Source organism: Styela clava, chromosome 15 (assembly GCF_964204865.1).
Source record: "Styela clava chromosome 15, kaStyClav1.hap1.2, whole genome shotgun sequence".
NCBI lineage: Eukaryota > Metazoa > Chordata > Ascidiacea > Stolidobranchia > Styelidae > Styela > Styela clava.
Genome location: NC_135264.1, coordinates 16,031,197 through 16,054,535, shown reverse-complemented (window position 1 = coordinate 16,054,535; position 23,339 = coordinate 16,031,197). Strand labels below are relative to the sequence as shown.

The window sequence follows — 23,339 nt, the reverse complement described above, 5'->3', positions numbered from 1 at the left end:
TCACGTTATTAGAATTTTACATCCTCACTCTTGTGCTTTTTGAATAAAGAAAGAAATTTTAAAAACGATCCAGAAAAATTTATATTTGCCAAAACATGTCAATGATTCCGGAAAACCGGCAAATTTATTTTCTTCACCTGTTGTGTCCAAAATACGGTAAAGAGAGAATTGCGTACATACATTTGAAACCAAAAATAGTGTCATTTCATCTGCTAACCGGGATTGCAGCAGGAAACACCACAAGTACGTAATGTTATGGCTTTGAAAAATTTGATTTAATTGAATTCACCGCTCAATTTGAAACCACAATAGGTTGTTGACTGTCTTTTTATGCAAATTCTTTCAAAACAAGGCCTGAAATCATCATCTAAAGTGACTTGGACTTTAATGTTTTGTTAAGACGAACGTAAGATTATTTTTCCATTATTATTCTTACAATAGGCAATTGCCTTTACTGTAGGTTTGGGTTACTCGAGATAAACTCACCATCCTTCATAGATGTTTTTGTATCTGTAGATTAGTTTACGTATATTGCAAAGATTCTGTAGCTGGAATAAACATAACTATACTATACGATCCAAGAGTCTTGCTGCACATTAAACAATTGTATTTCTGTAACGTTCGTGTAATGTCAGACTTTCTCGAACAATCAGTTTACAACAAAGACAAGAAATTAACAATCGAATGTTAAAATAATTTAAAATTTTCCACAACTGGGCTCTCATACCTACAGAAAGGAGAAATACGGATAGAAAAAGATTTTTTGCCATAGCTCAAAAAATTTGAACCCAAACCTGGTCACAGAATGCGTTTTCATCTGTTAACATAATGTCGATATATCGTGACAACCTTGCTTTGTTTTAAACCAATGGAAACTACGACACAATATTACAATATTATGGGTCACATCGCTGCCTTGTATTCTCTTTCACATCAATGTTATGGTAACGGTGTAATTGGTTGAGAGCAATTGCTATAATTCTAGAATATTCTCTTTAACGGAAGTGCTCGTCATAAACATTTGAGCATTACATTTCTACAGGGTGTCTATAAAGTCTCTTTACAATTTCAATATTGTTATGAAGTCAGTTCTCAATATATCTTAATTAACCAGGTTTTTGTTTTTTAGTCAGTTCGTTTAGGTATTTTTACTTACTTTATCAAATCTGTGAGAGTCAAAACAAAAAATGGTATTGATGAATTTTTTTTGTAATTATAAAATATTTCAATATGGACACCCTTATTAACGATTGGGATCTTGTTTCTATGTTTTTTCACCGATTTAGCCGTACGTTGTTGTATCAAGAGTGATAATGAACTGTTTCTAAGTGGTTTGAGAGTGTATTCAAACGCGAAGAAGTTGTGCATCAACGTAGTCGTAATGGACGCCACAATCTTCTTTTAAACCCACTATTGCAAAGTGCATTAGAAGGAATTAAAAACAACCCACAAAATTGACTAAAACGACAAAATACACCGCAAAAATTAAGCACAGCAAACATATCAATGTTTTCAAAACATTGTAATGAAAGCCCCGTGCTGTTGGTGTAAGCAAGGTTAACTAATTCATGATAACAGTTGTGGAGTAAAACAAAAAATATGAGATGAACCGTGACTTGACAGCAATACTTTGTTTGTTAGTAAATATTTTTTATATACGTTTGATTAAATCAAGGTCCCAGTCCTAGCTGACTAAATGCGCAAATAGTGAAAGAGTGTCAAGCGAGGCGCTTATAGCAAATCTGAAATCCGATATGCAAGCGAATGAAAAATCCACATCAATATAGGTTTCATGTTGAGAATTATTTAAGCACATGTAAGAAAATTTTCACTATTATGTATACGCACTGAATAAACTAGGTATCGGTACCCAGTGACGAATCTCCCGGTGTACAAAACATTGAGATGAAAGCCTAATATCGACATAATTGCATTAAAATGCACTAAAAATATACTTATATAAATTCGAATGAACTGGTCTATTTTTGATGTGTTTTATTGCAACATAAACCATGTAAAAGATCCTGAAAATGTATAGGATAGGATTTTCATATTTTTCCCGGGATAGTAAAGCTGAAGAGACCTAATTATATGACGAATTACGGCCTCTTGTTGGATTACCAGTTCATGTCGAATTTTGGAACAGGTAACTAGTTGTTAATTTCAGATGAATGTACTTGATGGTTGACGAAGCTGTAACTGACCAGTGAGCACCTGAATCACCCTGCGACGATGAGAAGTCTAGCAATTCTTTTCCACACTGGATTCAAACCTGCAAATCCTCTCTTAATAATCAGGGGTGAGATGTCAAGCTTACTATAGGGCCTGCCAATGAAACTATGTCATACACGGAGCAAAATATAAAGCCAAACGTGTCAACCCCCTTTTTTGTATCTTGAAGCGAACTCAAGTAACAAACAAACATAACAATACAAGTTTGCGTGTGAAATGCGGAATCAATTCTAGTAAAATATGTTATGTAACATGTTACGTATCATACACATGAATAAACACTAATGCGCTCTTTGCGGTTGCAAATAGAATTTCTGACTTTAAGGGATTGTAAATACTATACTGTAACCTTTAGTTTTCAAAAACAACTTTGCAGTCACGTTGAAGAGAATCGATATTTAATATACAAGTTGGATTAGTGACTGACGAATGATACCATCTATATAATTTCGCGCACAATTTCACGGGGTATTGAAATCTGTAATTGCCAAGTTAAACCGCAACAGTCAATTTTTCTGATGGTCTAAAATTAAATTCATTTCAAGATACGAAAAATTGATATGAATAAGACCGAAAAATGCTTTTTATACATTCAATAAAAATTGGGTTGGGGTGGGCATTTTGTTTCGACCCCCCCCCCCCCCCCCCCCCTCTGGCTACGCCCATGTGAACAAGGCAAGATATTAATGAATTCGAACGCTTCGCATGACAATTTTTTTATTCTGAAGAAAAGTTAGGATGCGAACCAATTTAATCTCACAGATTTGAGTGTGAATTGCAGAATAAATTTTAGAAAAAATGAAAGAAAAATATGTTATGTAACAGGTTGCGTTATATACACATGAATAAACACTAAAGCGCTATTTGCGGATGCAAATAGATTTTATGACTGAAGGATTATGGATATTATACTGTAACCTTTCGTTTTGAAAAACAACTTTGCAGTCACGTAAAAGATAATCGATATTTGACATACAAGTTTACTTAGTGACGGACGAGTTTCATCTAATCCTCGCATAATTTCACCTCAGTTAATGAGGTCCGTCTGAAATACGTTATGAAACTCTTTCGGTGGCATATCGGGTTTGGCAATGTCATACCAATGATTGCAATCGATAGTGAAAAAGGATAAAGAGCCGCACAATGACAGATAAAGTGAAATTTGCGTGACTTTATTGACTTTTATAAACACAGTATCGATACAGTACACCATTCTGAATTTGCGGTTACGCCTTTCTAAAAAAGTAAGGTTTCTTCCATTTATCTCTGCCAAGAAGGCATGAATAATAAGCCGGTTAGTAACATGTTATATAATATAACATTTTGATAGGGCTCCTTTTGTTGTGAAGGGGTGGTGACTTAGCTTTTCACGGCACGATACGCATTTTGTGAACCTCCTGGGACGCATATTAGAATGTATTACATACATTTAGTTCAAAATATTCAAAACAAATATATTGTATTTTACCCCACATTAACCACAAATATACTATGTATAGCCCTCGCCGGAGAAATTAATTTATTGGATAAAAATAATAAATAAGGATAAAAAAAAAGGATCGATTTAATTTCTTTAACTAAACCACTCTCGAGGGAAAAGTTTAAAACTATAAGGTCAATTATAAACCTAGCTCATTACGTAGGCAACACAGCGCTAAAAAAATGTTTCAAACGGTAAAGCATTCGCTTGAATGAAAGAAAGAACCCAGTCAATGCAATGAACCACTTTTGAGTTTTTATTTGTCAGCATTTTTGTAATTTTAGACTTGCCTTGTGCGCAAGCTGATCAAATATAGATTTAACTAAAAGCTTAGTTTTGGTGAATTTATTAGAAATGAGTCTAAACTTGGTTGGAATGGTTTTCGGTCAGATTTGAGTTCATCTTGATTTTTGAGAAAGCAATTCCTTGACTGTAAAAAATAATACTTTTTCCGGTAACTAACTCCATAAGTCAGGGGTGTGCAACCTGGGGCCCGCGGGCCGAATGCGGCCACCATGGAACAATTGTGTGACCCGCGGTCTGGACCTCCAGTACTATAGGATGCACATCCCTGCCATAGATGATTGACTCTAATTTTATTTTACAAGCCAATAATTACCAAGATCAAAATTAAACTCTTTTTTGGGTCGGCGTGTTTTGCAGAAAAACTTTTTTTGCAAACTATCATCTTCATACATCTCATCTTTTATGCTTTATTACTTTTGTTTATATTTTAATCAGGAGAATAGATTACTATATAGTATGTAAGTTTGTATCAATTGCTTTTTTTACATATTTTAACCAAAACTTATTACTGATTCGTAGTGATTTCAAAGCAATGTATATAAGTTGGTTTTTGTGCAAATTATTGCTCGATCGGCTGTTCAGATGTGGGTCTATCGTAAAACCCTTTGAAACCACATGTTGATGCAACAATAAAGCAACTGTGGCTTCTTTTATTTTAAAACATCCCTCAAAATTTGCAAAAAGAAATCGAGCAATTTTTACGTTTTATCACCTTTTGACCTATAATTGCGTGAGGGATGATATCTTCTAATAATGACGGGGTAAAAGGTGTCATTTTCACAAAATGGGGTTATTCAACCCTACGAATATCAAAGACTCTAATTTGGGTCAAATTACTTGAAACTGTGGATTTATATTTTGAAAATAAACAACGAAATACGTTTCTAACAAAAAAGGTTTTTAAATTAACGTAATTTTGATAAATGATCCAATATCGTGCGTTATATTCCTTTTATAATTTTACCTGTGGGTGGCTTTGCTAAAAAAAATTCCCTGTCAGATTTTGACATAATATACACTTAATTTACCACATTTTACGTATATCCAGAAATTTCTAATTGGCTGTCTTAATAGCAAATTAATAAAACCCATAAAAAGATAATTTAGACGGCCTTTCCGACAATACATCTGCCCTTATTCTTAATCGTCTATCGGCCCGCGGGTCCCATCGGAACAAAATTCAATAAAAATTGTTAAATTTACGTTTAGCGTTTACTAAATAGGACTACATGTATGACGAGACATGTAAAACAACAAAATTCACAAACTTTGTTAACTTTATATTCAGAACTATCATACATGTGTCCATCAAACCCCTTCACGAAGTATATTGTTAATGCTGAATATTATTTGCTCTTCATAACTAACAAGAGAGCTATGCTCAAATATATGGGCACGAAATCCATACGGAAATGTTTTGGGGGTTTTGCGATCCCATTCTTAGATCATCGAAATGATCAAAGAACCTGTACTTATTCAGAAGACCGCAGATGACGGGTAGTTTTATATTTGTCCACGTTTCCCATGAGAAATACAAATGTGTGCTGTCCCATCCAAGCCTGCCAATATTCCTCTATGAAGTAAGCCGTGTTAATTTGGACCAAATATTTTCCCCCGTTTCCAACCGACTCTTTAATGTGTTTCCATTTCTTTGTGTTCACATTTAATTATATTAACTTAAATAACATAATTTGTCCTAAATGACAGCACGTGCGCAATAATACAATAATAAGCTAAAAGCATACGTATATGTTCAGTTTGCCTTTTTAGTTAAAGTTGAAAAGGGGGCGCAGAGTAAATAGATTTATAACACTATTAACTCTAAGAAATTGAACAAATGAAATATGTTTACTTTACTTACTGGTTTGTTTGAAAGCGCAACAGTTGTACAAATAATTGGTGAATACCTCAAGAATTTGAATCTGAAATATAATCTTCTTTTCAGCTTGTTCCGCAAAACGAAGTAAAAAAGGAACAAATGCATTTTAAATCCACTATTTATTCTTATTCACCAAACAACGGAGCCCTAACTCAGTCTCAGCAATTGATTTTGAAAAATGACATGATTTTCCGCAGAATGACACATCGTTTCCAAAAATAACTTAAAATTGAGAATGATCGCTTCCTTTCGTGAGTAAAAAAGGGCTTTTTAGATTTTAATGAGATTGTTTTAAATGCCATCTTGTTTGCATCACTCACTATCCATCTTGACTTGTAAAAATTACAATCACACAGCAAATCAGAGATATGAATGCATCATCAATCTCAATATTATTAATTTTAATCCCAAGTAAAATTTGTGAATTTTTAAAATGTTTGCTTAATTAAAACAATCAACAATCATCCCACAAATTTGTGTGTGCGACAAGATCGATGTAGAAAGAGTGGGCCTGTGTGACACGACAATTTTGAGACACCGACTGTTGACGTGGAACATGGGAAAATTAAAGTAATGTATTTTTTTGCAAGACAGTTAGTTTGTATTTCATTGCAAAATGAAAAATTATCATCAACTGTCTTTAGCACCACAAATGATGGAAGATATTTACACTGCCGATTCATTATTTAGGCGAAAAGTCGTGCGGTAAGCCTTATTTTTGACTGACGAACTAATCTAATTAAAGTGTTTTCAAAACAAAGATTCCCCATTTGCAGACATCTATTTAGTTTTGCAAAGAGATATTGTTTTAGGTAGGTTTAGGACTTAAGTCAAATTCACTATCAGCGTTACTGATCTTGTTAAGATAATTGAGTAGAATTGAGTCAAATATTCCCAACAATTAGTGTGATAAGTGATCAGTGTTTATCATTATCAGTATCTTGATATGCCCCGGCAATCTGAAGAATTGAAATATGTTTTGAATATAGGAAGTTGAGAGTTGACTAAACAAAGACAATATAGATCAGCGAAACGTGATTGAACAATATTTATTCGGGCAAAAATCTTCGAAAAACGTCGATTTCAAGAAATCAAACTAACACACGTCCCGTACTCTAGGAACACCCACTCCGAAGAAAAGAAGACTCCTATTTAAGTCTCTTCCGCATTGGACGCTAGGACCCACTGGAAAGTATTTGATTTTCTAGGACGTCATAATTCATGACGTCATTTCTGTTTTGGAAACAACTAACCTGTTTTTAAATATAAATGAGTGGAGAGTAACATGTCTGGTTGAAAATTGAAAAAAAATCTCGTACAGTCTGTTATTGTTGTTATTTCGTGATCGTTTTTCTTTAGTATTCAAGTATTTAAGATTTGAGTGAAGGACAGATGGCGATTGGATTAGTATACTCTCCACTAAAATACCCTATTACCTAAGAAAAATGTTAACACTTGCTTTCAGGCAAAAAAATCTGAAAGTAAAATCTCGCTTGTCGTCAAAAGTATACAGTTTGAGAAAGCTCACGTAGTATAACTTCTGCCCACATGTTAATAAAACTTTTTTTTTTTCTGATAATGTTGACACCTGCATTCAGGCAGAAAATCCTGGTCGTTCTTCAAAGTATACAATATAATAAAACTTACGTAGTAAAATTTTTGTATATATAATGATAAAAAAAAAATTATTCAGATAAACAGCTGATAATTGCAAAACAAAGTTGAAAGATTAAAATAACATGGATTAGTATATTATCTATTGAAATACCCTATTAAAAAATTGAGCACAAAATATCGTTATATGGAAGATAAATAAAAGCATATACTTATGAATCCGCGTAAAATTTACGTAAATATAAAGAATAAAACATTTTATTTTGATAGACAGTTGATGATTGTATAACAATGCAACAATGCTTGAGATTAACTGGATTTCTTTGAGTGAATTAAAAATAGACAACTAGTCATTGAACCGTGGACGACACAGCCTTGAAAAAAGCATGTTAAAACTCTAGATGATTTAAAGAGCTACCACGGGCCTCGAGGTTAATCTTATTAAATATATATCTACATATATACAAGCTACTGTAGTCTATTAAAATCATGGTAAAATTAAATTCCGCACAAATAGGCCTTTATTTACAGCAAACAAGCACTGAAGCATATCATTTTTATGGCAATAATTTAGCACGCTTATTTACTACTTGGGAACAATCCCGACCTAATTGCAATGACGAGAACTGTGGGAAGTAGCGCTGGATGTATGGCTCCAATCACCAATATTGAATATTGAAGAGGACCTTTGGGATTTCAATGGATAAGTGATTTTAAGCTCCAATGCCCTTTTTTAAGTTCACTTTTTCGTGACATATTTTAGGACATGGAGAACCAATGAGAGTTGAGAATTCCGTAGTGGGCGATTGGTCCCCCATCGGTTTACTTTGCGCACGTGCACAGTGTAACGTCTTTCAATCAGCTGGAGGCATCTTTTATGTCGGCCTTAAGATTAATGACTTGTTGATCGTTACTGACCGTGAAACACGAATCTAATCTAAAGATCTAAATCGGGATCTGTGTTTACCGAATAACAAACTTTTTCAGAAGTAATAATTGAAAATAAAGTACCGATACAATTTCAAAGAATAATATACTTTGTCATTAAGTCAAGCTTTTTAGATTTTCCGTATTCATCTCTGGGAGAAGATTGAATATAACACTCTTTTATAATTTAAAAAGCCATCGCTATTTGTCGAGATACCAGTCCAAGTCGAGCTTTGTTATAATTGATAAATTATCATTTATGTACGGACTTGGTCACTTTGTACACAAACCTATAATCATAAATAATTCGTGTGAGATACGACTTAAAATATTCAAACATCCCTTTTTTAAACCAAAGGCGCTTGCTAACTTGCAATGACAATTTCTTTTGCGATTCTATAAACACACACACACACCAATTTCATTTTGAGAATTAGAAGAAAATACTTTTGACACCACCAACGACTTCAATGTTAGTGACCAATTAACGACAATATAACGCCAATGATGTAATGTTCAAAAACCACAGAAATAATTATAAACTTACTTATTTAACTGTTCAATAACTACTTTCATCTTTTATTACCAAGCACACGCCTCTCCCGACCCTGTTTTAGTATTCAAATACTAATAAAAACGTAAATTAAATAAAACGTAAATTCAGAAGTTTTTCAAAACGTTTGTTTTATATTACCTTGAAAACGGCCTGTGGCGCATTTGAAACTACTTTTATTGGAAGAGCAGAAATATTCTTTCCTTCTATATAAAGCTTACAAAAGTTATCACGCTTTGGCTAAACTTATGAGACATGATATTTCGATTCAATGACCTTACAATCAATCACAAATTCCAGTGACGTCATATATGACATCATCCTAAATAGCAAAGAAAGAAAAGCAAAAACGTTACGGTCTATGTAAAGACAGGTGTGAGGATCACTTTCATCCTAAATAGGAAAGTCCGCGACATCTGTTCAGTATTTGGACATAAATATTGAATCAAACGAGCCATTTGCTCGCCATTTGCTTTTCGAATCAAAATTCCTTGTTAGAATGACGCACAAATGAAATTTTGACATAGAAAATTTTATTTTTTTTTAGTTTTCAAATTTTAATATCATTTTTGAATTTTCTAAAAAAAAATAAATATTCACAGTGGTTTGAAATTACGTCATCATAGAATATATTTATGTTGGGGTGTCAGTTCGAGTCATATCTGGCGCAAGCCGCTCATTTACAAAAAAAAATTTTAAACCTGCAGTTCTAGCACATGGTCTTTGCAAAACAAATGCCCAAATTGTCTCAAGCAAAGTAAAATCGCGTGTTTTATTTCTTGATTCATTGATAAAAACTTTTGAACCTGCAGTTCTAGCACACGATTTTTGCAAAACAGATGCCCAAATTGCATCAAGCATAGTAAATGGCGTTTTTTTTATTTCTCGATTTATTAGACCAACCAAACTCAAAGCATAGGGCCGTCATATTTGAACACAACTCATTATCATAAATTCATAGCTAAAATGAAAAAAACGACTATTCACAGCGCAATTTACGTAATTGTTATTTTTAGACCTCTTAAAAAAACTTAATGAGCCCCAACAAAACATGATTAGCTTATCTTTTCGCGGGAGTTAATTGCCCATCACAATGGGGTCTATGTTTTGACAAAAAGATTGATTGCAACTATTGTGGGGTAATATTAATCTGCTGTATTTGCAATCGTTTTTTTAAAAAAAACTTTTGTTTGAAATGTTATTACATGGCCAGTTACGTCGCCCTTTTTTCGGTTCTCCCGTAGTGTGTTTACCAGGTTAAAATTAGACCATAGTTTTATTCCGATTTTCCCTATTTTAGTTCTATTACGAGTTCGAGGACTGTCCGTGTTTGCCAAGTGAATATACCCCCTGCCCACAGGTTTCAGTCCCTTTACACAACTTGATGTGAAGTAGACGGAGTTAGTTACCTCCATATGGTACACCCCTCCTTTTTCAACGCTTTAGATATAAATATCTGTGTGTATACAGTATACAAGGGGAGAGGGCTTTGGGTAGATGTTGCATAGCAAATGACAAAGTCACCGACATCATCTTTCACTTATAGCGGTAATTTTTTCTAAAATGATTCCAAGTTTTTGGTAATTTTCACTGCAATTTATTCTCTCACTTTAAGATATTATGCACGCTACTAAAGTATCGTATTTATCTGCACGCTAAAATATGCGCAATTTTCCGCTAGCCTAATGATTTTTGAACTCAATAAAAAGTTCAAACAATAACAAAATTAGTTATTAGAATGCAAACCATAATGTGATTTTCAGGTCCAGTAACGATAATCGCATAATTTCACAACAAAATTGCTTTCGAAGACCACCAAGTAAAACGATAAATAAACTCAACTGGAGGTTATAAGCAACATTCAGGCCCCACTCTTACCAGGCGTTGCTACAGGTAAGCAATGTCTAATTTAGCGGTTTCCATACCGCGGCCTAATTGCGGCCCGCGTAACGATTTAATATGGCCCGCCGAACCTGAGTAAAATAATTTAACACTTTGTTTTTTTTCGTTTTGCGTTCTAAATACCGCCAATTGTTACGGCATTATCATAGTTTGAGCACGGGTATATTTATAACAATCCAGTTATACCGGTATTTTAATTATACGTACTAGAACCGGTATCGCCCTTTGCGGGCTCTCCACTCTAATTGACCGCGAATATCATTCCACTTTTTGTTTTGGCCCTCAGTCAATCAGCTTTGGGAACCACTGGTCTCACGGGACATATACCGTTCTTAAAAAACCTATTTTCTTCCCCAAATTATATCTGTTCATTTTAGACTTGACACGCCATGTCATATACTCCATATCAACTTTATGTTGACCAAGTAGAACATGAGCATAGCCATTTTAAGCCAGATCACAGAAGAACGTTGCATGCTATAAAAAAAAAGACTTCAAAAATACCGCATTAATTAACAGGGTGATTCAAAAAAATCCAGGTCATTTGGAACATATTCCATAGAGAACATAATTATTTCGGAGAATACTTTCTCACGTTTGCGATGAAAGTGAAAAAATTGAAAAAATATTAGGTCGAGCCTATCACGTTACCTAGTAGTAAAGCTAAATTAAATATGCATGTCAGTCTGAACTTATTGGTATACTCAGAGCAGAGACTGCCCCAGAACCGTGTTAGGTGGAAATGTGAAAAAAAACTCATTAAATAACACCATGTTTCAATGCACATTATTTAAAAAAAAAAATTTGTAATCCCAGCACCCATACGGGCTATACCACAATATCAATTACGACTCAGAGTCAAGGTGCAACCCATATCGTTCCAGACGTGGTGAACTGGAAATCATATTTTGAAGGTTTGTGTTCATGTATTGTCACCACGGCATATCTCTTTTCAAAGTTAATCTTCAAAAACGCTTCAAATTTCATTTTGGTTCCGTTATGAAGAATCGTGTTTCATACGGACTCGGTTACGTAATTTTGCGACGTTATTGGAGTTCCGACCACATTTTGGGTCGCTGAGTTTGCTTTTTATTCTAATATTTTTTGCTTAACATAATTAAAATGGCAGAAAAAATTTGATCTTTGGAGGTAATACAATAGGCAGTGTACAACATGCCTACAGGAGGAAAACGCATACCCCATGACTCGTGTGTAAAAAATATATAAAAATTAGAAAAAAAACAGTGGGAGAAACCAGTATTTTCAACCATTATGAAGATTTGTATCGACCGTTGACGCCATACGACGTCATATGGGGAATTGTTTCATTTATAATGTTACACGAATTTATATATGGAAAGACATCAACATTTGAACAGCATTTATGCTATGTTTACTAGATGATCTGTCTCTATCTGCAGACATAAACGTTCAAGTAGGCAGTAACGCGTTTGTACATCTTGAGCCTTATATCGTGTTCCCCATATGACATCATATGGGGTATGTAGGTTGTAATGACCACCTCAAACTTGAGTAAATGTAAGTAAGATGTTAGAAAGTGTACTAAATGCCGAGAATGGGCCATTTCAGTTTAATACTCATATACTCTATTAACTCTATGTTGCCTGATTAAAACTTGCTTTTTAAACTTCGGCCAGGTTTTGCAAAATGACAAAATCTGTTATTATTGATTACAATAAAAAAATGGAACTTGTTCGTAAAATTTGGAATTTGACCACATGTAATAACTATTGTTGTTGCAAGACAACGCTGTCCACACGATAGCAAAAAGACTTATGAACGATATAGACTTTCGCAATTCATTTACATTTCTTGGAAAATTCTTAGTCTGCGTGTCTGCTGAAGATAACCTTACAGTGGTATGACGTCATTAAAAACCAGACAAAAAGACCAAAAGTCAAAAGTCAAGAGCCGCCGGTTGCAAAGCAGATAGAGTTACATGTGTTTGAAGCCGCCAGTCAAAGATTGTGGTTAATTCTTGTTATCGACAAACGTCAACTCCGGATTAAACTATAAATGGTCGAGTAGCAAGAGTAGAAGGTACTAAGAGTATAAGTGTCGTCAAAAGATATATAGTCCGTGCATGGGCGTCGACAAAATTGGGTACTCCCGTAGTATGTGAACCAAGATCGCGGACACCGGAACGTAGTATGTGTACCAGGTTAGGGTTAGGCAATAATGTTAGGTACAAATACTACGGGAGTCACTTGTCTAGTCTCTGAACTGAACTGAACCTGGAATAGAATTAGGGCCCAACCATAATCTGGTACACATACTACGTTCCGGTGTCCGCTATCTTGGTTCACATACTTTGGGAATACCCAGAATTATATTCTGTATCGTTGTGATTTTTTCAAAAAATCTAATTGAATAAGTTGATATCAAAGCCGGATTTATATATATACAATACCGTCATGTATCACATTTCGTTTTTGAAGATTTTATTATTATTTGCAAAGTGCGCACTTGGGCTGATGAGCGTAACGGAGTGTTTTAAACTGTGTTAGTTTCGACTAGAAGTCCGATTAAGAAAGAAAGGAAAGAAATAATTGAATTCACAACTAATCCGTGTGCCGAATTCAACTGTCTTTGAAACTAGTATATATAGAGATATCCCAAAAAAATTTAAAATATATTAAAGTAACATAGCTTTCTAAGATGCTGGCTACTAAAATTTAAAACCGGTCGCTTAAGCGTCAAAGAAAAAAACGGAATATCAAATTCTTACGACACACTAATATTAATATACGAGTCTACTCGTACACAGCCTGTACATCGTAAAACACGAACAGTTCCATGAGGTAACAACTTATACGGCTCTGAAGCGATTCATCAATAAACTCATTCAAGTTAAAACTAGTAATCGGAATTAATTTAATTCTTTCATGCATACAGAAAAGAATTGCCCTTAAAATAGTATATCCAGACAGAGCCCGGAGAAAACAACAACCTAAAATTTCATTCATCTATTGTTCCAGCGTCAAACAAACGTAAAATCAAAATCCTACCTGTAACATAGCAGGAATCCCAGAGTCCCAAACATGGATGTAAATCTCTTTCCCGTCGATTACGATGGTGTGGTCATAAACAGTTTCTAAAAAAAAGTGAGTGATCGTGACTGACTGTTCAAAGCCTTGTACAGAGAACAAGACAGTAGAATAGTAAGATTGTAAGAGACAGCTCAAAGCAGTGGTTCTCAAAATCGCTCCTGGAATGATATCCGCGACATATATGTAATTTTAATACGGGTGCATATAAATAAGATACCGGTGTAATTGAATCGCATATATCTTACAGTACGGATATACACGTGCTTAAATTGTGATGATGACGTATCTAGAACGCAAAAAAGATAAAACATAAAGTGTTAGACTATTTTTTTTAAGGTTGGCGGGCCATATTAAATCGTTATGAGGGCGGTAATTGATCAGCCGACCGCGCATTGGTAACCACTGTTTCAAGGGCTGATAAATCTAGGTTCAGTTTGGAAAACAAGTAACGCATATACAAGTCTATTTTAACGTTAAGGTATGACTAGGAAACGATTCATGTTTCTAAGTTTGACAAGTATTAACCAATACGTCAGAGCCTAATATGTTTTTGAACGACCGAAACTGCTTTTAGTTTAGCTTACTCAATTTGTGTCTCCCTGATTCATTACGAAGGTGGGAAAGAAGTATGAATCCTAGATCCTTGACTCGCTACATGGCAATATAACCACTGTGGACATCTTTCAAAATACAGGGTAGTCGCTAGAATAACAGAAAATTTGTCAACAACTATTTATATTTACGAAGAATGACTTTAACAAAGTTTTGAAGGCCTATATTACACAACACTCATATATGCTCCAAATGTCGACCATGCACTTCAGAGCAGTGTCTCAACTTGAGAGTCAACGCTGTTGCAGCGTTTGAGAGGTTAACTTGTGGGATATCGTTTCAAGCTCTTCCAAAAATCGTTTTCAAATCATCAATTGTATAAATAAAGAGTTGTTTGACAAATTTCTCTTTTCTAGAGACCCCCTTGTATATCCCCATTTGATACATATGAATTCAATTAGTAAAACGAATTCTCTACCCTTCAAAATAACTACATAAAACTATTGACGTCAAGACCCATCGGATCGAAACTTTGCGTTGGTTATTCGTCTTCTAATGACATATTCGCGTTGGTTAGTTTATTTGCCACTTTATGAGTGTATTCACGTGTTGAACACATGTTTTCTTCGCGCGATTGGCGGTATTCGGTATTCCATACGTGCGAATAACCACTTTCAATATACTTGTTTTGCCACTAAGTTTGTTATTTAACCTTAATCCAATTTCGGATGTTTTGCAACAATGCTTAAAATAATGTCCATTGGAAACGTTGAAAAAAAAGACGCACCAAGATGGCGCACAATCTGAACCCTAACCCTGGTACACATACTATGTTCAGGTTGTGCGCCATCTTGGTGCACATACTTCTGGAGCTCCGAAAAAAGTGATTTTTGTACGGAGACCCCGCCACCGCCAACGTTCAAAATTCAAAATAAAAAAGATAATTAAATATTCAGTCAGAGATGGGACTAGGAATGCAGATTGCATTCAAATTTTCAAATCATTCCTTATCCTCATCCAAGGAACTAATTGCTAATTTGTAATTTTGAAACATGGCGGAGAAATGTGTTTCTCAAATCTCACATTTTTGCATCAGTGGCAGGAGCTTTGTATAAAAGATCCAAAGGTTTGAATATATGAATCCTAAACGAATCGCTCGCGTTAAAAGTGCTCCTACTATTACTATTTTACTATATACATTTGGCAAAAACATGTCGACGTGCAAAGTCGCCATGCAACAAAAGTGGCTCGATAATAACGTAATTATAGCGTTCTTGGAGAAAATATTGCGTGATGAAATGAAGTTAAAATTACTTTTCTGGCCCGAATAAAAAGTGTTTTGACTGTGCGGAAATGCGAGTTGATAAATTGATCTAGAAAGGTCGAAAACAATAAATATATAAATGATTGTTATTTTGCCGCCGTGGATACGATAGGATTTTTATATTCATCCCAGAGGAAGAGGAAAGCCGTAAAGTAAAGATGGTTTCAACACATGGCAAACCACGCCCTTTTGTGGGGTTACCAGTCGGGTTTGGGATGGAATTAGAAAGCCATTTTTTTTTCAGATGATTGGACAGAAAGCTGGAGGAAGCCACAACCGACCTGCTACTCCACGCAAGGTTATCAGATGTAAGATGACATGATACGCCAAACGCATTCCACGTTAGAATCATACATACCACAGTAACCCTCCTTTACAGTCCTTACGCACCACACTCCACACTAACTCTTAACGGATCGGGGTCAATTCGTGTATATTATTGATAACAAAACCCTATAAAACAGCTAGATGGAGTTTCACGAAACACATATTTTAACATAAACAATGCAATCTCAATTATGAACGTGAATATAGATTTTTAGCGCTTGCAACTCTTTTATCGGTATTACATCTAGTTTTAGTTGAACAAACATAGCATTCGTGTCATAGCTTGAGCATTAGGACATTTTCTCCCATTAATTATAAGTATCGGACAATGCAAATCGCGTTTATATCGACTAGTTGTTACGATTTGTGTGAAGATACATTTTTATTGAATCAAACTTTGCAAAGTCCGAATGTTTGTTCAAATGTTTGAGATATAGTCGTTCAATAATAATGAAATTCTCTACGTCAACCGTTGTAGTTTGTTTTGTTCAAGATTTTTTCAAAACAAGACCATATACAAGTTACCACTGGTAACTAATGTAATGTAAAGAGATATACTTATTATTTAAAAAAAACGAATCTTTCCGATTGGACATAGCCCACCCAATGAAAAATATCTGTTTAAAATCGTTCAATTCGCTGTATTGTCGATTTTTGAATAAGTACATACGTGTGATAGCCTGTCCGTGGCAGGGTAAGTATCTCAAAACTGTATTCACAAAACTTTGCAATGAGTGCAATAAATTGGTGGGCAATGCGGAACCAAAGTGCTTCTGAATATTTTAAAGTGGTCATTACGCTCCACATACCCATGTGAAGTCATATGTTGAGGGAACAATATGTGAATGCATAATTGTGGTGAGGATATTAAAGACTTTATATAATTCACATCTTATCACCAAGTTATTCATTCATATACCCATTACAAACTATATACGGTGTTAATTTATTCCATTAGCAACTTGAAAAATGTCAAGTCTCTATGGACATCCTGTGTGAAATATATCAACTTGGGATTATGATACAAGTTGCGTAAGGCATACATAACGATATGGTAAGAAAGTGTTCTACAAATGTCCAAACTCGGCTGTGAATATGGTCCGACTGGAGAGGCTACTATGCGCGGTTGCTCTTTCACACTAACGAGGTCAAAGGTGAAAACGCTCTAAGTTCACAGTTTCAAAGTTTTAGGCAAGAATCCACTGGTATTTAACGCGCTATTATGTACAAAACATTTTTCGGTAATGCTTAAGAGCTCACTCAGCTAATCCCACGATGATTAAGGTGGTGGAAATGAATTGTAAACCCCAGATGAATTATTGAGTTCAACTCGGGTTTCACCCTTCGGAATTCCAATAGGTTTGTTCAGTCGATTAAAAATGACCTGGTAGATAACATTATCGGCATACCATAACGCCTCATATCATTGCCAACACTAAGTCAACGTTTAGTAACATTTCTTTCGACAACATAAATTCCCTTGGGGTGTGCCGTCGCATATTTAACAGATACTGAAGACTGAAGAAGTACACTTAACATGAGTCAAAACGGCTTCAAAAAAACGTAAAATGAGTTGAATACCTCTGTAATACAATACATCGAATGTTTCGAAGAAATGCATAAAACTTGCGAGAGGAGTTTTACACTTTTGCTAAACAAGGCTCTTGCGAGGCCGGGATCGTTTCATTTCAATATTGCATGCAAAGGTTATTACACACTCACGTGTCACGGCCTGTATAACATTCAGTATTATGATTCATGTATTTTGTGACTCATCATAGAATTCCAGTCTTTAGCAAAGTCATAAAACTGGGCAGGGGGGGGGGACGCTTATTCGTAACTTTTGCTCCAAACAAAGCCAGATAGAAGTATCCACTGATATCTGGCAATCGCTCTATAGACGGACTTCGTTGTCAAAGTTATCCAATGCACACAAGCGCGCAATTCATCTATTTTGTTCGGTTCATTTGATTAAAGAGTTATTGATATCAAGACAGAAAACGTTCGCTCTTTAGAAAATCGTTTAAAAATTAAGGGAAATAATGTTGTGAAAAGCGTATGAATTTATGCCCCCATCCCCACCTCTTGGCTACGCTTACGTCTAAGAATATTTATCGTAGTATTTCAACAGTCATTAATCCGAAAGCTTGTTAGGAATGTTGTTAGCGAGACTGATTAAAAGGCGCTAACTTACAATAGGAATGCAAAGTGGTCCTTCAACACTTTTCTGAACATTGGAATGTTGTATATCTCGATTTAGGCGACGTGGATTACAGATGTATGAGTGTTTTAAATCACGAGATACGCGTATGCTACGATCGGGATAGAAAATGGAAAGCCAAACCGAACCGAGTTCAAAGGTTAGGAAATGGGAAGCCAAACCGAACCGAGTTCAAAGGTACTTTCCGATCCGAATATGGGACACAAACTCAACCCCGGACTAAAACCATAATTGCAATGTCGGATACAAACGAAGTCTAAGCATTTGAAATAAATAACTGGCTAATTTATCTTGTACCCGACATGGATCGGTAACCGGCCGTTGTTCGCCATATGATTGAGCTGTCTTATCAGCTTTCTCCTACTCGGGATAAATATGTAAATTCTAATCATAAGTCCTATGTCAATCGAAGAATGGATATAAAAAGAAAATATATTCGTTCAGTGGTGTATTCTTGGATATACATATAAACCATTACGCAAACTATGATGTGAGTTAAGACCTATAGGTTCGTTTTATTTTTATTTTATTTTTTATTATATTTTGGGGGGAGGGAGGGTTCACCCTGTATGAGAAATTAATTCATGGTATGCACTGAGTTGAATGAATAGTATAATTGACACACAAAGTGGGAATCTTTTCAAAACAATTGATTTACGCACAAAGTATCTCATTAAGAGACCTCAACAACATCAACGTAGTTATACCAACGCAAAGAGCGTCGAAGTCGAGATTACGCCAACTGTATATTTCAAAGTGAAGCCGATGCCACATGCATTGCCATGAATATAAAATTCCAAAACACGAAACTCCACGGAATGAACTCCATCGCCTGAAATAGCCCCACCAGCAAATACACTTTATAATCGAGCGCTCAGCTTTCATCTGGTATTATGGGATTACATCGCGGTGGTTAACAACATACCTCCACCGGAGTAGGCCTCACGTGGTTTATGAGACCATAATATGTTACCAATGTTGCAACGTTAATATAGATTGGTTTCTATTTGTGGTAGAACATAAACAAATGAGAGGAAAACGACATAAGTTTCAATTCCTGATAAATTGTACGATTTATTCCTGTTATAAAATATATTTTTAAATAAAGTTATACGCGATTTCACCAAACTTGCCCTTTTCTCTTTTTTTGTCTATTTCTACTGTCACGAAAGGAAAACTCAAAAATTTCATGAAGCGCCGTTTCTTGTGAATGTATTTTTAGATTTTCTTTGGGTCAATACTTCTGAATTAGTATGTTGCGGTTGTTTATTCAAAACCTTGCTTACATTAAATGGAGCAAAACTTACATAAGACATGAAAGCAAAGCCTTTGTAATATATTTGCCCTTTTTGACATACTACGCATCTAAGTAACGGCGAATGAATATAGAATTGTAAGTCCCCTTAATTGTCGTATACCTTTATAATCCAGTCTGTCGTGATATTTTTGGACGCTATTGCATAAACGCAGTAAGTTTGGAAAATTGAAAAATCTGGAATTGTGATGCCTTTTCAATATAACGCCGATGTTGCCGATGAAATCAAACTAGCGTTATTTCAAAGCAGTTTTGCGGTCATGGTAATTTTGCCCTACTCATTCACTCTAACATCTGTTCAAATACAAAACCACATATCAACTCATAGATACACGAGTCTACCTTAGAATACATTTCTTATTGTCAATGTTTCCTAAGATCTTAAAAACCGATGTTTACTTTAGCTTAGAGTTGGTATGAGTATGCACTTTTCCAAAAAGTTTAAAAACCGGTTCTTTATATACGAAATATAAAAAGCATTTTGATGATGTACTATTTTTAATATTAAATTTTTAAACCACAAAGACATTTGATCGTGGTTAGCTTATATGAGATTACATAGGAGGCGATCTCGGTTTTGAACTCTATTTTTAGAAAAATCTATGAGTTGGTATGAGTATGCACTTTTTTACGGGATTTAAAAATGTATTTCCTATTTAACTACAAGACATTTTGACAGTACATTGATAGTCTACAAGGAGGTCTTTGAAATGAGAATTTAAAAAAAGAGACTGTATTGAATATTGTACGTCATAATGTGTTCGAAAAGGGACAAATTACTAATGATATGTCTGCTATCTCAATAACTGTGTTTTCACTATGGCATAGGTTCTCAAAGTGCTCTATAAGGAGCCCTGAGCTCCGCGAGAAAACCCGAGGGACTCCGCGAGTGCTTATTAACTAAAAATCTGACTTGGTTAATCTTGTAGTTGTTCAAAGAAGCAATAACTGCATTCATAAATGTAACAACGGTAGCGTTAATTCAAATATGACATTATCTATGAGTTCCACTAGATAATGCCATAGTTCAATTACAGTCTCGTTTCCACATTTCAACACTAATTTAATAATATGTTTGTCACGTGTCAAACTTGTGGGGCTAGTGAGTCGTAAATAATAGTCAATCCCTTCACGGGCTCCATAACACCAAAAGTTTGAGAACATCCGCACTACGGATTGCGCGCACGAAAACATGGTCGTGGGCGCATTAGTACACTTTATGTAATACAATGAGAAGTGATATAGTATATATTTTTCCTAATGTCTTTAAACCATTGCCCACTTTAGCCAAAAAGACGATTTATATTTCCATTTATAAGTGTATAAATATACTTTCGTGGGTGGTATACTGTTGTTTATATTTATGTCATTGAGACGCCATAAAATATGAGTCACGTGGTCTTTGTTTGGTCATAAGTTGGTATAAATTCCCCTGGTCTCCTTCAGGATTAGAAAATAGTCCTTGAGTATTCATAGACAAACTTGATAGGACACTATGCAAACATAACAAGACTAAAATAGTCTTGAGAGATGGCGTGGGTTTTTGGAGTAGGGGTTGGTAGTATTAAATTTATTGCCAGTATTATTTTAACTAAACTATGTTGGGGTACTTGAAGCTATACGTTGGTTATGAATCAGGATATCCAACAATTTTTGAACTATTATTTCATTTATACTTTAGTAGTGGGCTACTCAACTATTTTTACTGAATATTTGCTTATAAAACTTCAAAATTACTGAAAACTGGTCTCTCAATAAATTATATTTCAACATCCTCTAACGATCGCTTCCTCGACCGGCTAATGATTATTCGCTACCCAATATATCGTCATTTGCATTGTTCATTATGGCGTTACAGTACTTTTCATATATGTCAGGCGCAAATATGAACAAATTATAAAGTAACCTTTGAAACGATGAAGTCATTTAATAAAAAATAAACCTTCACAGGGCCAATGATCCAAAATAAAGAATTAGGTGCGGTTCGGATCGAACACTAGAAAGGTTCGTTTTCGGACCGCAGTCAGCCAATTGAGTATCCTCGCTTTAGTAGACATTTGTGGACATCTAAAAAATATTTTGGGCATTGTTGCTATTTTTGTTGTTGGGGTAATAGTTACTTTCTATTCTGAGTCGAGACTTTTATTTCCGGAACTTTCTGAAATACAGGGTGTCCATAAAGTCCCATTTACAATTTAAATGTTGTTATGAAGTCAATTCTCAATATATCTTAATTGGGTTTATTCGTTTTTAATCAGTAATTGTTTAGATATTTTTGTTTCATTTAATACATCTGTGAGGGCCCAAACAACATATGGTTTCGATTAATTCCCTTTGCATATTTTAAAATTTTAAGACTTCATGAACACCCTATATAAAAATATCCAACAAACGAGTTCACTGTCAATCGATTCCAAAAATGTGGGTTAATAACGAATAAATATAAGCATAAATTCCCTTTTACATTTTTGTTAAAACGTTCAATGACAAAAACTAAAAGTTAGCTTCACTACAGTGAATAAAGAAGCCGGCTTCTGTGACAAATCGACTTTTTCCTATCTTCAGCGCTTCTGATATATTTCAGCACACATCGTTAGTAGCGAGAAAAAAATAAAATGGATTTTAAAAGGAAACAAAATGTTCATCGACAACAAATTTCTGACGTCACGATTTCACACTACACAGAATCCGTGACAAATACTTTGATTACACAAGAATTTTGGCGCGATTTCTGCTGTTACTAATTTCACAATTCCCATACGTAAAATAAGTGACACTACATAAACGAAAGTCCGATTCTTGGATTCGTGAAGAGTTATATATTAAATTTATTAGGAAGTGTGATATTTGACATCAAAACAGTTTATAATTATAGTAGTCGATTACTAGAAACACTTTTACTACCTCCACACCTTTTTTGCAGTACTGGAGCTCAGAAGCGAGAATCAAGTTCAACGAAGTCCAGTAGGAAACAAAATATTGATCAACAACAAATTTCTGACGTTGATTTCGCATGACACAAAATCCATGACAAAACATTTTGAAAAAAACAAGAATTTTGACGCCATTTTTGCTCTTTCGCACTCCCCATAGGTAAAATAGGTGACACTACGTAAAGAAAAGTCCAATTCTTGGGAGTCGTCGAGCAATTATAGTTAATTCAGTAGGAAGTGTGATATATTTGACATTAAAACAGTTCAATATCATTTAAACTGTTAGGATATTTACCTCCCCTTATTTCTCCTATGTAAAACATATGAAAATATGTCACCCCACGTAACATATAGTCCATACTTGGAATCGGAACGCAATTTAAATTTTAATGGCTTACAGCAGGAAGCGTCATATTTGCTACAACAACAGTAACCAGGAAGGCCTTGACGTTGAAACTATTCCTTTTAGCAAAATACCTCTCACTTCTTAGGAAATAGTCGTCGACGTAAACACGTTTTTGACGTCGCTTACTCATTCCTAACCTAATTTTCAGTCCATCCGTCACTAAATTGAATATTCGTGTTGGCGTCGCGCCATGCGGTTAAATATGGGATCGATAGTGAGGAAATCGGGGTAGCGCTTCTTCGAAAACATTTGTATCTATTGACTGATGTGATCTCGAAGAGATATGAGAACGATCTT

General features: G+C 34.9%; 1 protein-coding gene across 3 annotated transcripts in view; it reads right to left on the bottom strand.

The window, feature by feature from the left end:
* The window catches only part of LOC120333760 (uncharacterized), a 199,786-nt gene that overhangs the window by 152,054 nt on the left and 24,393 nt on the right, over window positions 1-23,339 (bottom strand). For all 3 annotated transcript variants that reach the window (XR_013480553.1, XR_013480552.1, XM_039401119.2), the window contains exon 3: window positions 13,923-14,008. Coding sequence is in view for 1 of the 3 variants with exons in the window: in XM_039401119.2 (XP_039257053.2) it covers window positions 13,923-14,008 (86 nt within the window). In the remaining 2 variants the exon portion in view is untranslated. The remainder of the gene's footprint in view (window positions 1-13,922; window positions 14,009-23,339) is intronic.